The sequence below is a fragment of the Alosa pseudoharengus genome, unplaced genomic scaffold, assembly GCF_046254945.1.
Source record: "Alosa pseudoharengus isolate Yale_2024_CS ecotype anadromous, Long Island Sound unplaced genomic scaffold, YU_APseudo_1.1 YU_APseudo_1.1_scf_24, whole genome shotgun sequence".
Taxonomy (NCBI): domain Eukaryota; kingdom Metazoa; phylum Chordata; class Actinopteri; order Clupeiformes; family Clupeidae; genus Alosa; species Alosa pseudoharengus.
In genome coordinates this window covers 12054725-12072304 of record NW_027468689.1, presented here as the reverse complement: position 1 = coordinate 12072304, position 17580 = coordinate 12054725, and the positions used below count along the sequence as shown (strand labels likewise).

Here is a 17580-nt window from a genome sequence, read left to right as displayed (position 1 = left end):
ATAGGCAATTCCTGAATATTCTGAATATGCATCCACCACTATGTAGTCTAATGAATGTTCATTTTCACATTGTATATTTAAAATTCTGAAAGATTACATTATACTATTACATTATAGTATTTTTACAGAGGAGGCACCGCGCTATTGAATTTATTATCTTTCACCATTCCACCACTGAGAGCTCAGGATCCTGTTGCGCCCATAAACTTTGCTCCACTGTTTTATAGCCCATGCTTACTGTAACCTGTGCACAACCGTTAAGAAGGGGTTACATACGTCATGTGTGCCGTTATTCAGAATTAATAGCCACCCACCAGCCAATCAGAAAAACAGTATTTCTTCTCTCCAGGTGATAACTGAAATTAATTCGGTAAAAATAAATTAAAGGTTTTGGCCACTTGATGTCACCAAAAACAAGACCGTGTTGTAACTCTATTCTAGATCTTTGCCCATAAAGGCCACTACGTCAATGTGCTGAGATGAGATCCATTAAAATATTAATTAAGACGGGTATCGGAATTAATAGGCCGACACGTATTGTTGTTTTAGGAAATACAGAGCAGGAAAACAACAGAAATCTTCACTAAAAATAGATATAATACATACTTTTATTTGCTTTCACAAGGGCTGTCAAAAACATGGCCATACAGCCCATATAAACTGACTGTAATAAAAACAACTGAACTAGAAAAACAAATTTTGCCATTTTCCTCCTTTTTGTTAATTGCGAGTGGTAAAATAACAATAAAATACATAAGAACTGTATGAAAACATAATGCAATATGTTAATAGAAATGTCAGAGTGATAACTAGATGCTAGTCATACCTTTTTACACACCAAAAGTGACTCAATTTTACACAGAAAGAGATGTGATACAGTTCACAAGCTTTTCTTAAAAAAAGCATCAAACTTATAACATGATTTTTTTCAGTGCATCAAAAAGCAGATAAAGAGGTAGGAAGGAAAGAAATGAGAAGTGTTGTTGGAACAAACCAATGACAATTCAAAATATTTGCAGGTAAGTGATGTATGACTTTTCATATTATCTAGCCATTAAAATGTACAGTTAGATAGGCCATACGCTGTGAGAAAGGATCTCTTTTTAAGAGAGCAGTTACGACAGCAGCAGAGATATGCATTCCAGATGACCATTTCAAATCATTACATTCAATATTGAAACAGCATAAAGAAAATGTAGGCAATATTTCCCTACCAAAACAAAAAAAAAACACATAATTTAAAAAGGACAAAAAGGTTGCAAGTTGTTAAAGATCAAATTAAATTAAATTGTATATCTATTGTCTTCTCAATAACACTATTCGTAGGTAACTTCGCCTGTGCATTACTACATTATTAACTGCAATGGTGTATTTGAGAAAAAATAATCCTACATGGCTGCTGATCTTCCTACCTGCTCGTACAAATCTGTAACTCTATAACACTAAATGTTTCTCTCACAGTACTCTCTCCTATACAGAGTTCTCACTTCTTTAATTGGTTTGGGGCCAATATGGTGGCAAATGGCTGGATATCATAAGCCCTTGGTATTGTTGCTGAATTTTTTATGGATTTGCTCCAGGACTTTTGCCTGAACCACATCATTGTAAATCAGACAATCTTATTAAAACAAAAAAAAGTAATTACAGTCTCAGTTTAGGAAAGTGGAACAGATAGGCTAATCCAGTGAGAAGAAAATAGCTAAATCCCACTTAACCCCCAGATTTAACATGCTGACTTGATGGACCCAAATCACAAAGGTGCATACTTTCAGGTCCAGCTTTAAACTCTGAACAATGTCTGCATTGGATTGGTGATAATACTGCCAACACAAACATAATTCATTGTCATTTCATACCCAATGGAATACTTTCTTTAAAAAAAATACACATTAAGTACATTGATATACCGGTATGCTGTGTACACCTGGTGATTTGTGACTACAAATTATCAGCCCTAGTCAATTTAATTGTAATTTCCGATGTGAAAGTGTTCATATGACACACATTAGAAATCAAAATAATAAACAAGGTTAAATGTGACATCAAATCACTTATGACTGCTTGCAAACACTAAGGACCTACAAAACCATCGTCTTTTCTTCTCTGTTCTGTCATAAAAACAAAAAATCCCTCTCTGTTTCTTTCTCTGTTGTCTCAAAAAAACTCTCTGTTTCTTTCTCTGTTCTGTCACAAACAAATTTTGTTTCTTTCTCTGTTCTGTCACAAACAAATTTTGTTTCTTTCTGTTCTGTCACAAAAAACCTCCCTGTTTCTGTCTCTGTTCTGTCACAAAAAAAAACTTTAGGAAAAGCATCAACATCCTTAACCATCCAAAGATCTGTAACTTAAGATGCATATACACCCAAACAGACCATCACATTCTCTAGTAAGTTTATCAAATTGTCATAGACACTAATATTATGATGATACACAACGTAAACCCAACAGAAATGAGCAAGGACTTGTGGTTGGAAGAGAAACCCTGAATAGAAAATACCAGATCAGGATCAGAGGTTGAAATCAAAAGAAGTCCATTTGGCTAACATAACACAGGCATTTATGAATATGAATACAACTTTCAATCAATTCTGTGCAATCAGCATATCTCTGGTAAATGATTATGTTCATACCTAGCTATGTATTTGTTTAAATGTTCTTAATTGTTAAATGTTTCATATAAATATTATATAAGACTCCATTTTTGAAAGGCTAACTTTCAAAATATCCATTTCCTCACAATGAGTACCTTCCAGTGAAGGATGGCTACATGAGCATTAACATTGTTTTTACTGCTTTCATAGCGGAAATTTGTCCATAAAAACAGACAGAATTGTTCTTTGGCAAAAACTGTTGTCGCAGTTCAACTAACAGACACATTGTTTTGTGTCTTCTTCACATCTTATCGAGTTGAATGTGATAGGTAACCAGCAGTGAGCCTGTTTTAAGGATCCAATCTGGACGGTGCTTCCAATCATGGACTCCTAAAATAGAAAAAAAGGATGTTATTACAATGATTATAATACAAGAAAATGTGATGGTATTCTACTCATGCTCAGATATATAGAATGACCCTCACAGGTATTTTGAGTACACTTACTATATATGTTCCTGACAGCTTAGCCCTGTCTAAAGTCATGCACCAATGTAATTCATGTGGCAGCTGTGCTATGTTGATAAATATAGATGATGAAGTTATATATAGTTCTTTTGCTAGCAACAGGCTACCATTTAAGTTCAGAAAACATAGAGAAAGATAGGATGGCAGACTCTGTAACACTATGCATTGCTATATAAACATTGAAAGTACACTGTGAGCTGTACAATGGAGATGGATTGTCTCTCACAAGGCGCTAACAACATTTTAGATATTTCTGACTTTTTTTAACTCAATTTAATCTGCTGTTGGCCATCCATCTGTCATGAAGTGGTTTATATATTTATTCTCCTTTCAAACAGGATTTGTGAAGTGGTCTCTAAATGTGGCCTAGGGATTAGAGACACGTGGCATGTTTCTAGGGTCTGGCTGTCAGTCCATAAAGCCTTTTTTCAAATGCAACTCCTGCCAATAAACCTAACTGTAGAGGGATTTTAGGGTAATGAACATCCTCATCATTTAGTACACACATCTGCCACAGTAATTTGGTACAAGAGAGTTTCCCCTTTCCCCGGTTACCTCCATATTGATAACGAAAATAAGGTTTTTCTATTAACCTGTCCAATGCTTCAAAAACAGTAGTAGTAAAAACAGTAGTAAGTACTCTGAAGTGAATCATTTTTTAAAATGTCAGAGACTGAGGAGATATTTCAACATATTTCAACATTTCCACATTTTTACTATGCAGACAACTATATGTCCAGGGGTCAAGAGGTCAAAAAAACGTATTCACCAGGCTTCCTGTGTGTCTTTCCGGCAGTCTCCGTTCTCGTCCTCGTCCTCACTGGAGCCGTTGCGGTTCCTGAGTCCGACACGGCAGTGCATCCCCACCAGGCGGTGGTGGATGGCGGCGTGCAGCCGCGAGATGTCCCTCGCCCCAGCCTGGATGAGGAAGACTCGGATGGCGTGGCTCTCCAGGTCTGTGGCGGTCACCTGGAGGTTGCGTCTCGCGGGCCTCTTCAGCTGAGTGTGTGGCCAGAGCTTGGTGTTGAGGATCAACTTAAGACTGCCCTGGTGTCTCATCACTGTGGGGTAGAGTGAAGGAGTGGGTGAACATTCTGAATAAAAACATCTGCCTTGCTTTACATATTGTCATACACACAGTGGCTGGAGGGATAAGACTGCAGTGCCTTCTGGGTATGAGAACTTCTACCACATTTTGTATGTAAAGTAAAATCTGATATTTTGAACACATGCAACAACACACATACACATGCCAGCCTCTCACCTATCCTGGACTGGAGCTCGCCTCGGTTTCCTGTTGCCAGGTCATTAAGCCGCAGGATGCCCCTTCCTCTCTCGCTCCATGACTGTGTGCCCCTCTCCAACACAAACAGCTTGCAGGACAGCTGGAAGACCAAAGAATGGCAGGATTAAGAATGCTTCACCTGAGCTTTTGGGAGAAGTAGGCAGGAACGTTGTTGCATGCACTAAATCAACTACTTCATTTTTACATTTTTACCTTCTAAATCAGGAGTGAGATTATCATCAAATGTCAAAAGTTGACTACTCTGAATTTGTGAGCTGTGCAGCAGCTTTATTTCATTTAATTTTTATTTAATTGGTCAGAGAAGGCAATCACTATGACTATATCGCTATTTGAACCAGTTGAGTCCAGTCTCACCTGGACAACGTTGCTCTCCCGCTCCTCGCCCGTGATCACCTGCACCTGTTTTAGCAAACAGTGCCTCCTGCAGGAAGCAGTGGTGGCTGCAGCGGATTCCCACAGAGAGCGTTTTACTGTTGCTGTGAAGAGGCACACAAGCACAGATTCAGTATAGCTGTAAATTGAAAAATCATTTGACGACTATCATAACCTGTTCAATTTATGGAAAATGTGATTTTGCATGTGAACAAGACCTTCAATATGATAGTCACACACAGAGATACTTCTGCTTAAAATGCTGTGTAAAATACAATGCCTGAATCTGTAGTTTTACCAGTAGGAGGCCCCACAACACTGTGAGGACTAAGATATGCCATTGCCAATTTTGTGCCTATTGTAGGAAATGTCCTAAATCTGTAGTACTGTATATGATATCAAATGTAAGGACTTATTTACAGTTGTGGGATGTGTCCGGACTTGATGATTCTGAATCTGAAGAACTGCTATCAGAGTCAGACACCTCTTCACTGTACGGACTTTTCAGTGGATTCTGAAAACGAGAAGGAAAAAGGAAAACAAATGAGTCACAAATACAAATGTGATGCCAAACATTCCCTTTCCTCACCCGTGATAACACAAAGCCAATACTCACCAGCACCCTTTCACTCATGTTCTCTCCAAACACAAACTGGATGCTGCTCTGGTTGGGTCTTTCCAGTTTCACGTGACTGCTAAATCAATCAGAGGGCAAGTCAGTCCGTGTCTCCGAAATACAACAGAACACATGACCATGACTGATTCTAGAATGATCCAGAACAATGCCATTTGGTTTCTATTATCTGAATGCGAAATATCAGACTCAGGATTTGGACTTGGACTGCACCATAGTGGTTCAAATGCATTACAGTTTCATAAATGACATTTCATGAATGAAAAGAGAATGTACATAATTAATAGCCCACTGTAAAAACCTGCGATACTGTGATCATTACAGTTCTTCTCAATTGCTAAAACACACAAAACAATTTCTGAAGCCTTGCTCCATTTTCTTAAAACATTAAACACAAAACCTCATCTTCAAGCACTATTTACAAAAACTCTGACTTCTCGTACAAAATCAAACTTTCGCCTCGAAACAGTTCTACCTGTGCTCAAAATCAAACTTTTGCCTCAAAACAGATTTACCAGTGCTCAAAACCAAAAACTTCTCTCAAATAAAAAAAAGTGATTCAAATGATATACACTATTAAGCAGTCAGTAAACAATACACCAAAATATAGAAAACACATTGTTCAAAACATAATAGTTCTCACTCAGGGAAGTACATTTTTAATCTCAAAACAAATTTCCTATTTTTCCATTATAGTCTTTTGATGAATGAAAACATGTTCTACCATAGTAGCTCAAAATTGATCCGAAATTACTACTTTGCTTTGATCTTTGCCATTTTTTTTGTTCTTCCTCCTCCTTGTACCCCTATTTTTACAGTACTGTACCCTGCATCTCACAAACGTGTCCTTTGTCTCTATGATAACTGTAATTCTTGTTCTTTGTTGATATGAACCTGCAACCAGTCAAAATCTATTGAGCAGTCAGTACTGTAAACAAATGGAAATCACAATGTTCAGGGAGGGTCATACAATTTGTTTATTGTACAGTATACAGCCTACAATGCACTGTACTACAGTATCCAATAAAAATTCTCTTTCTTGCCCTCCTCCTCTTCCTCCTCGTCCCCCACCTCGCATACGCACTCATCCTCATTCTCTCACATAGTTTGTTCTATCCATTCTCAGACTCTCTAATTCCCACCTCCAACAACCAGGTTGCGCCCTGAACTGGCTTATATTAGATGTGTCACTTCATTTGAAACAAGTTAAATCAATTTTGAGTGGTTGTGTTTAATCAATGACATGTCTGCTCTATTTGTATTTTGTATATAACATGTAAGTGAGATCTGCAAATTGTGTTTTACCATGTGAAATGGTTTAAGGTATTGACAACAGACTGAACAATTAGCTAAATGAGTTCAGGCAACTGAGAACTTTGTTCAGCCAATGAGTTTTAGTGTTTTTGCATTTGAGAAAAAAAACTGTAAGCATGCTCTCCTTCTCACCTATCAGTTGGACATGATGACAGTTGATCAAAGGCACTAGTAGACGTCTGCTGGTCAATACTGACTGTGACCAGGTCATCTGCAGAATTCAGGCTCCCCTGAGACACCACATACAAGAAGGATGTAACAGGCTTTTCTAAATGCATATTATCAATTTATTGCAGCAGGACATCAGGGATGGCTGACAGGATGTAGGGCCCACTGTATGTAATAAATGACGTGGAGCAGTGAGTTTAATACACTTGCAATGTGTATCAAATACACCTATTATATAATATGTTTCAGTGATTAAAACGTCATTTCAGTGTGGTGTTGTGACTAGCTTATGTATTTTTAAAAAGTGATTCACCAAGAGTAAATGAGGAAGCTGTGAGGATTACTGAAGAGAGACGAGCCACAGATTAGCACCTCTTAAAGAAACATTCTAGAATTGGAACAGCAGTTTGATTTTAGTTCAAACCAGTGGCAAAAACCTTCCCACAACCTCAGCCAGCACCCACCTACAGTAATATGCTGGATAGTCCGCCTACAGAGACATTATAGATAATCTGTTGAGATTTAAGTTCAGTATGTATAATTGCTTTTGCACAATTACTGAACATCTCCTTAATAAATAAACTCTACCCCTAATCTTGACTTTAACCATAAATTTGAGTTAACATAATGTCAACAAATAGTCTAAAGGGGACTATCCAAGTTAAGTGTGACCGCATGTTGTTGTACACACCAGAATAGCAGTTGGGAGCTGGATGGGGTTTTACCAAAGAAACTTTACAGTGGAAAGTTTAAAGAAAAAAAAAACAGATTGCATAATTCAAGTATGTAAAGAATACACTACGGAAAACAAATCTAGTAAAATGTTGCCAACTCGGCGAGTGAGTGTTGTTCCAGTACCTGGAGATGCTGTCGGTCTCTCCTGGGTTTAGGAGCCAGCAGGACAGCAGGCCTCAGCAGGGTCCTCTTTACTCTGATGCATGAAGCACCGACAGTGGCTGTGGAGGAAGAGAGAGCAGGTTGGCACTGACACCCAGGGTGTAACTGACACCACACAATGTTTTATTTTTAGTATACTCCATATACAAGAAATAATCTTTACCCATGTCAGATGAGACTTTGTTAGCATTGCAAAGGCTTGAAGGCATGAACACATTTGATCTTGAGACTATGAGAAAACAAAGCACAAACAAAAATATGTGTCACTATAGTAGAATACCATAGCGTGTAGTGCACAAAATCCACAACATTTGTCACAAGTCACACATGAATACTACCAATAAAAGGTATTTATTTGTGTAAAATTATGTGATGGGTCTAGTCTCCGAATCCAAATCAAAAGTCTGAAAAGGACCTGAAATACTGTAATTAGGCCCCTGACCCACTTGTCAGGTACATGATTGAAACCCTGTGAAAGAGCCCCACTCAATGAAGACTTCTGGGAGATGACTGTGCTGTAAGTTGCAGACCACTGTTAGGCTATACAGGTCAGGAGTCTGGGGGAAACGACTAGAAGAGAGCTGAGCTCCCTGACTGATGAGTGCAGGGGGTGTGTTGGTGATTTGCAGTAAGCAGGTGAGGCCCGTCTTGACTGATACTTTGAAACAGACACCAGGCAGACGACAGAGATGGCCCCTACTGGAGATGGCATGACTGTATGAGTATTGGCGCATGCATGAGTTTGCACATATGTGTCCATGTACGTATACTGTGTGTGTGTGTGTGTGTCCATGAAAATTTGTGTGTGTGTGCGAGTGTATGTGTGTGTGTGTGAGTCCATGAAAATTTGTGTGTGTGTGCAAGTGTATGTGTGTGTGTGTGAGAGAGAGAGAGAGAGAGAGAGAGAGAGAGAGAGAGAGAGAGAGAGAGAGAGAGAGAGAGAGAGAACTCCCACTGTAACTCACAGGCATATGTGACCTGAATACCAACCATGCAAAATTGCACCTCGAACAGCTTAGACATTTTTTTTTCTGGTCAAGCTAGACACATCCAGCCCCCTAAGCTCATGACTGGCCAGTGGGTGTAGGAACAAACTGGTTACTCAGACCTACTGACCTGGAGTCAGGCTTTGCATATGAGCCACTCTGCCCTCAGGAGCCATTCAGCAAATAAATGGCATGATCTACCCTGGCAACGAGAGAATAAGTGTTACAGTCTCAGCCGCAGCCTAAGCTTACCTGGCAGAGGTGGTGGGAAGGAGAAAGAACTGGACCAAACTGGTCTGTCTCTGTCTATGCTACCTGGCAGAGGAATGAAGAGAGGCTTAGAATGTTGCGCAATAACGAACACACCAAGGAGGCATGATGATACAACACAAGTGGTCTGGTGAGATAATTCTTAGGGACTTATGCAATCAATTGCATAACAAAACAGAAACACCTTCTGGAAAGGTGCCAGCTAGGTGCCAGCGAAAAGTACCTCTTCTGGATTGGCCGGGGTAGGTGAAGGATCGGACTCTTTTGCTTATAGTGGGTCCTGGGAAAAAATAGAAAAGAGCAGATTTAACATTGCGTCACATGATGGTGCGTGTGAATAATGTGGATTCATCAGTCAGCTTTAATCCCAGTTTGGAAAAAAGCTGTAGCGTTGTGTTTATGTTCCAAGGGACCTATATTATAGCCATTATATTCTATGAGTAAAGACATGGTTCAGTTTTATATTACATTTTAATGGAGCTAGAAGAGTTCAGTTGGGGATAAAGACAGAATTCTTACCATTTATATCATCTTCTGCTCTTCTCTGTTGAAGAAAACAAAAACATTTACAAGCAAATAAAAATAATTACCCTGTTACATCATGACATATAATGAGGATTATATAATATAGGAAATAAAATAATGCCTTATCTAATTTAAATCTAAAAATTTTTTTGTCTGATCCCTCTCAGAAGTTTATTCTGTCCATGTTCTTTGACATTTATCAAACACATGTTTTGTCAACATCTCCAGCATAGTTTGGGAGATTACCTTCATTGATGCGAATCTCTGAAAGACGAACACAGGTGGTGACAGCACAGGCTTTTCTATGAAGAAAAAAAAACAGAAAAGTGCTTTCAGACATCACTCCTTTTTCGGTTACAGTCTAAACATTTTTACAGCAAAAGAAAAGAGAGTGACCCAATAAAAGCACCGAGATGGAGATGCAGAACATGAGAGAAATGTGTTGTGCTGCTGCTGCTGCCCTGTTCCAAGTTCTCCACTTCCCTACAAACATGTTTTCCCCTCTGAGGGACCTAATCAAAACCATGATGAGATGCTTGATTCAATTACACACTGTGTGGCCAAGCCCCTGGGAAGCCACAGAGTATCTGGCAGATCAGCAAAGCGCAGCACAGCACAGGATCAGAGCCAGCGCACGCACCCACCCATCCCTACACTTCAGCGCAGACCAGCCCTGAGCTGTATGCATGAATGGATGCCTTCAGACCCACGCGTTCTTATGCAATACCTCCAAAGCACACATGGGGCGTGTGGAGGAGAGGAGGAGATGGGGCATGGGGGGGGGTAGGTCTTCCGTGGGGCTTAAGGGCTGGGTGAGCGTCTGAGCAGACGGGGTTCCTGTAGCTGTTAGTCTCAGACCAGGGGGTGTCCCAGGCAGTGGGATCCAGGCCACAGACACAGAGGACTTGGCTCCAGGTCAAGCCAAGGTCAAGCCCAGACCAGCTCATTACTGTCTACTGGGGCTAAAAATACACACGCATTGTGTCACTGGAGATGAGCACTCAGTAACAAGTCATACAGCTACTTCTCCCTTTTGCAGTGTCAAGTTCTATATCCACCTTAATGTCTTAACACGATAAACTGATGGCAAAAGAAGAGCCTCATATTCAATGCCGCAATAATCCAATTTATACTGTAGACACCACCAAACAACAGGCAACATTTTGCATGGTTAGATCATGTGTTTCAGTCTAAAAGAAAATCTGGACAGTATTATCTGAAGTGTGGCTGAAAATGAAAAACAAACTTGTAATGGGTGCCAGGGTGAATTGAACTGGAGGGGAAACATGCTCAGAGTATTATTAACTCACTTTGTAATGTTCTATTGGGCCCTAGGAGAGCTCTAAGCATTTGTTCGGCTCAAGTAATAGTGACCAGGGGGGAAATAAAAGGCTACCACATGGCAGCTGGCATAGAAAATGCTTAGTAATGAATCATGCCAACCAAGCTTGTAAGGGCACAATGCCCTCAAACAGGAACATCCTTAAACAGGAAAACGTTGGGCTTTATATTTTCTAATGGTCATAAATCTACTGGGGTCCTTGGGTACTCTTGAGCACTCTTGTGCCCTTCAGCTGCATGAGATAAATTACGATCTGCGCATTCAATCTGGGCTTCCATCTGCTGATGGCAGAGACGTGTCATTTTGAACCATTCTGGCAGAAAAATACGCATGAACTCACTTAATCATGTTCCTTACGCATGTACGTGAGAGAACCGCGTCGACCCCATTTTGCATTTTTCACACTGAGGGAGCAAGAATCTCAGGATGACTGTCCCCATTGACGCTCTCAAGAGAGAATCGTCTTGTGTCATTGGCTGGGGTCATCTCACACGTCCCCTCGGCCCAATGAAACCATGGTTCTGCACATGCTGTACAGAATGTGACTGCTGAGCTCGTAACTCTCGGGGCTGGGTGCAGGAGGCATACATGTGCTGACTGCTGACAGTCAAAGGGAATACAAAAAGCGTGTTGTTTGAACCGAGCTCCTAGGCGATTGCGTAATGTGCACAACAATACAATTGACGGCCATGTTGGGCACCAGCTCCAGTTATAACTGGACACATCAAGACATATTTAGCACAGCATTCACCTCTCCAGCAAAGATCACACGGTGCTCTCAGGACAGGAAAAGCACCGCTGAAATAAGACAGATGTTGGAGCAAACATGCATTGCATTAAGCTGTTATGTAACATAAGCTCTGAGAGAGAATGGGTTGGCATGAAACAGACCCTGCCACTCCAGATAACCAGCCATCTGCCAACTGTAGTCATCATGAAATGCGGATCTTAACTGAAAACATGGATCTTAATCAAATTCCATTTGATAGGACTACCAGACAGGAAGTCAGAAGGGGAATGTTATAACATGGGTGATCCCTAACACATAAAAGAAGAAGCAGAACTTCATTCAGAAGATGAACTTAATTGTGTCCCAGTCATGTGAGACCACACATTTGGACAGACACAAAACACGTCTGGCGCCAGGCACGTCCTTTTATGCCATTTGCCAATTTGACCCTAGAGAACACGTCAGAAAATAGAACAAGCATATCCCTCTCCCGTTGCCCTGCTGTAATACGGTCTGTCTGCTGCTGCTTCTGCTGCTCTAGGCTGCCTGCGTGAAATGTGTTGAGTCATACAGCCCCATTTGCATCCAGGGCCCTAAACCAATGCCTACGTGACGGGAGATTATGAACCGACGCAGGGACAGCATTCCCATCCAGGCACGCAGGCGGTCGGCACATTGCGCCGATGCCCTTCCAGACTCAACTGCCCTCAGCTGGTTTGGGACGGAGCCGTCACTGTCTCTCTGGCTCGCTCTGCGGGCACTCGTGGGAGGATTATGGGATGTTTAAGAAGAGAGCGGCTCCAAACCACTGAGATCGAAACACACAAACACACAAGAGACGTTATTTACTTCTGTCGCCAGCTCCTCAGAAAGGCTTGCTTTAATTGACCGGTGAAAAAAATAATAATAACGTGGGTCTTCTGGAGAGATTTTAAAGGGGCCTGAGGGACTTCGTTCCAGTTTGTTCATGTTTCTCCTTCTCCCTCCAACCTCTTAGCAGCTTCATAAAGGAGCAGTGTGTTTGTGCTGCTATTCTGGCAAAGCCTAAATGCTCTGTAAACCTCCACAAGACTCCACAAACCTCTGCCTTGACAGGAAGCCAACCTGCACAGGGACACACTCAATCCCACAAGTAGTCTGCGTGTGCACTCCCACACCTACGTACAATATGGCAATCACACATGCACATATGCTAACACATTTGCCAACAACAACTTTCTCACACACACACACACACACACGCACACACACACACACACACACACACACACACACACACACACACACACACACACACACACACACACACACACACACACACACACACACACACACACACACACACACACACACACACGTGCACCCTCTGCTGGCTTCTGTATGCTATGCTCACTTGGAGGGTGTGTCTAAATGTGTGTGTGTGTGTGTAGCGGAGGTGGGGGGAGCCCTGGCGGCTCAGACTAGGCAACTCTGGACCCAACCAGATCAGCCCAGGAGCCCTGGAGGAGGAGGAGGGAAACGATCACAAAGCTGCCAGCAGCTGCCCAAACATCACTCTCTACGAACAATGCCAACGCCAAACCTTCCTGTAACAACCCTCAATAACACCTCCACCCACCCTTCTGGCTGAAAACACTCTGGAACCCCCCCCCCCCCAATCCCACACACAGACACATTCGCTCACAGATCAGTCTTGGCCAGCCTGCTCGCGGTTGAAATAGAGGCAGCATTGAAACTGCAGCTGGCAATGGGACAGTGTGGTTTCAGAGCTCTGTGTAACATTTTTCACTGTCCTGACCAAACCAGCATGAAACAACAATAGTTTAGTCTTCAAATTGTTCCTGTGAGCACTCCGAATCGTGCTGTGTGTTTTGGAGCTAGTCTGCCGGGTCAGTGGGTATAACAAGTAAAGGTTGCTGCTTGTTCAGGATGGTCAGGCAGGCCACTGTCGGTCAGTCTCTCAGTCACAGATTCTTCTTGTCAGCTATAGCCCTTATAGAGCTGTGTGTTTCTATGGGGAGGGTGGGGGCTCTCATCTGTGTAGAAAATAGAGAGAGAAAAGGGCCTCTAACAGTCTATTTTCAGTGTTGTTTCAGTCTAAAGGAATGCGGTGCTACTCAAAACCCACCCCCAGGCTCTACACACCATCACGCGTACTACACATCAAATTACTGGTATTGCCACTGATCCAGAAGAACCTGGAGTCATATCTCTCCCTACCATAAAACCATCCGTTTACTAGTGTTGGTTTAAGAAAAGGACTTTGCTCCTATCTATTTTTGCACTTTGTGGCAAACGAGGTGCTCATGAGAGGCCCATCTACTCAAAATAACAATGGTGAAGGAATTTAGATCTTAAAACTGTTGAACTTAAACACAAATCATTCCAGTGTTGGCAGTCACATAAATTCATCCTCATTGTTTTGTTGACATTATTACATTCTCATTGTTTTGTTGATTCTGCATTCAGCATTGTACTTCTGCAGTTCTTCTGCATTCAGCATTGTACAGTTAATCATAATGTCTAACTATATGTTACATTGTATTCATAATTATGACCATATAATCTACTATAGAGCACAGTGGTTTAGTGTGAGTCTGAAGTGCTCACATTATTCCCCCATTTTTATTTTTCTCCTCAGAACACCCTCTCAACAGTCAGGTTGCGGGGGGCAAGTAGCCTGCACATTTCTGCAGAGACAAGAAATACATCAGAGTTCAGGTTACGCCCTAATACCAAGGAGGATGCTCCTCTGCCACACAGTAGGTCGACAGGGAGGGGAGGGCGAGCGTGGATCTCCAGGATGAGCCGTGAGGTACAAGCTCTGAGGCAGTCAAGGGTGTGTGTGTGTGTGTGTGCATGTGTGTGTGTGTAGTGCTAGTCTAATCTTCCCTGATCTGGTCATGCTTTAATAGGATTCTGTGAGATTCAGCAGGTGAAACAATTTCTGATTCTAATCACCTGGCACATCGTGTCACCTGAGTGTAGGTAAAAGTATTGGGATTACTTGAAGGGCTGGCCTGCATAATAGTTATGGGTAGATTTTGCAAATCCACCCCAGATTCTTCCCACTTCTGGTGGAGACATGTGAACTGCAATGATGCCATGCTAGCACGAGACTAGTGCCCATATACAGATAGTCAGCACACAAGATAGATAGTCCTTGGGCTATTTTAACTCTTTTAACCTTGAGTAAGGGTGTTGTGTATGACACTAAAGTCTGGTGGAGCTCATGCGTTTAGTACTAGACTAGTGAATTATGGGTGTCTAACATTGCCTGACCAAAGATCCGAAAGACAGGACAGACCAGATCTTGTAACCTCTTCAGCTGTAGGAACGTGAAGCTCACTGATCATATTCTCAGTCCCTGTGAGTACTGTGGCACAGCACTCCCAAGTGTAACAGTTAAAACCAGTAGAGCATAAGAATACTGCACACATCCTTGTTAATGTTCTCTCATGGTATATTAACATGCACCCCCAACTGCATCAATTGTATGTGGAAGGTCTGGAAAACTCTTTTTCATTGTAAATCATCAAGAAACAATAGACCTACTGAACACAGAAGTATACTGATTACCAGAGATGTGCAAAAATATACCATAATTTGATAGACCGTAATTTGATAAAAGAAAAAAGTTGCACAAGTATTCAAATAAAATATAGTGCAGCAACCAGGCATCTCACAAACATTCACACAACAGGCACATATTTGATAATTTGATAATATCTGATAGCTTTTCACTGCCTCAGAGCACGTTACAAGTCTCTTTTGAGAAGTTTGTATCTTGATACAGGGAGTGTTAAATGATCCAGCCATGTCAAAATGATCGTAGACATGTCAAGAAGGCAAAAAAAAAACCATTCATCAAATCTCGTGCCATCCAATCAAAGAAAGTGACAAATTTGCACTTGCACCTGGACCCTTACAGAATTTCACATGCAGATGAGAGGCCCAAGCAAAAATTTAGTTACTTCTACCAGTTTTTGTTAAGCGGTTCTTGTGGCCTGGAGTATAAATTACCCTTTACTGAATCGGAAAAGACAACCGGAATCATTCTCTCTCACTTGCCATGTAGGCTGGCTATCTTTACCGAGCACGGGCAAAGAGCTCAGCTCACTATTTTTCTCCCAAAGATACATTGAGATGTGACATCATCATCACACAGTTTTGGGGGAGGTATTTTTTTGCATGTATGAAATACTCAACTCTATCCTATTTTTTTAAAACAAATTACATTCTCAACAATTTTCATAAGGTAAAGCATTCCTACCCTCCCTCCGTGCTAATAAGGTCCATAAATGTAATTGTAAAGGCAGCAAACCAAACCTTTAATATACATTGCTATACATTGCAAGACAGCATGTATTTTTGAAGCTCGGCGGTTACCGTGCTGCCCTCATCTTTTAATTCAGCAGTTTACCTTTATTATTGTTGTAGGTGCTGTCGTCCTTCACAAATCCAGGAGCAGAGCGACTAAGACTAAGAGATTCAGAATCTCCGTGCGAGGCCTTTGAATGAGCAGTTCCTGAGAATCTTAGTCCAGATGAAACTGGATAGTGTCCACTTGAAGTCAAACTTGAGAACATTGTCATCAATGTCCAACATACCAAAGCTGGTGGTGACAGGTTAGTAGGTAGGCTACCTGGAAGGTCGTTCAGGTAACATGTTCTGACAGAGTGACGCTCTGAAAGGTTTTTAGCTTACGTGGTTATTCACTTTCAATTGACCAGTAAAGTATCAGAAAGAGCTGTTTGTGAATCCCAATTTTAAAAGAGAACCGATGTATTCGGAGGGCTACAACCCTCGAGTCTCGCAACGCGCAATAACTATAGCTCAGTAGGATGAATGAAGCTCTCTGCGCGAATGTTTACCCCAGTCCACGTTGCCAGATTTGTGAAGCGTGCAAGGTGGGCGGGGTGAGAGGCGTGGACACATCTGACATGCGCTAGCTATCCCTTGGACTGCACTGTGGCCATGAAAACATTTGCATTTACGTGACAAATGGCATGCAACACAAGATAATGTTTGGGTAAACATTTTCGTTGTTGGAACTGCTGCAATTTTAACAATGTTAATATTACAATTTCAATATTTTAATTTCATTAGAAACTTACAAACTGTCTTAATACACTTTGCAATCTTTGCGCGTTTTCCACAATGTAATTCCAGCAATGATAGTATATAAATGGAATGTAGCCAAGTATATACATGGAATGTAGGGTTATTATTATTAATATTATTATTATTATTGTTGTTGTTGTTGTTGTTGTTGTTGTTATTTTATTGTGATGATTATTTTTTAATATCAATAACTTACTCAGTGATGTTGTCAAAACTAGTAGCTGAGCATTAGCCTACTTCATTTTCAGCTGCATTTTTAGTGACAATAAGCACAAGACTACTGTACATACAAGTTTCTGTTAGGGGCTTTATCTGATATAGGAAGCATGCGTAGTCACGTGTCAGGCCTCAGCTGGTGGTGAAGTCATGACGGGGCTTGAGTGAAGCTTGCGGCTCCGGAACAGACTGGTTTCACGAGCATGCTCAGTGGGTTCGCATGGAATTTTCCACTGTGGCCTGCCCTGGTAATCAACATAGGGCAAAGGTTCCTCCACTGAAGACCACTGGTTGGTGTGACTGTGAAGGAATCTTGGCAGGTACCGTTTTGAAGTGAATTTATTTATTTTCTGTTGAAACTGGCACACAACTGTGTGTGCACTGAAACACGTGTAGAAGTGTGTGTATCTGCCCTACTTTCCCCTAGATCTGAATTTGTTTGTACTCCATGTAGGATACTCTATTTGTGTTGTTAAAGTGTATAGATAAGCATAGATACTTTATTTGTCCCACAGATAGATAGATAGATAGATAGAGAGAAAGATACTTTATACCTCCCAAAGGACATTTTGGCTTCC

The 17580-nt window shown here is 41.3% G+C and overlaps 1 protein-coding gene across 3 annotated transcripts; it reads right to left on the bottom strand.

Moving 5' to 3' along the window:
- Positions 1 to 590: 590 nt before the first annotated feature.
- Positions 591 to 16523, bottom strand: LOC143142341 (ran-binding protein 3-like). 3 transcript variants are annotated; one of them, XM_076303171.1, is made up of 14 exons: positions 16086 to 16523; positions 9837 to 9892; positions 9585 to 9609; positions 9289 to 9345; positions 9048 to 9110; positions 7973 to 8038; positions 7771 to 7868; positions 6877 to 6974; positions 5413 to 5491; positions 5217 to 5310; positions 4779 to 4900; positions 4383 to 4503; positions 3888 to 4179; positions 591 to 2981 (listed from the first exon to the last, which is right to left on the bottom strand). In XM_076303171.1, exons 1-14 carry the CDS (start codon positions 16255 to 16257, stop codon positions 2972 to 2974), a joined length of 1353 nt encoding a protein of 450 aa, XP_076159286.1. In that variant the 5' UTR covers positions 16258 to 16523; the 3' UTR covers positions 591 to 2971. The 3 variants fall into 3 exon arrangements, with proteins under 3 accessions (XP_076159286.1, XP_076159287.1, XP_076159288.1); XM_076303172.1 differs by having other exon boundaries at positions 5413 to 5488; XM_076303173.1 differs by lacking the exon at positions 9048 to 9110.
- Positions 16524 to 17580: the final 1057 nt, after the last annotated feature.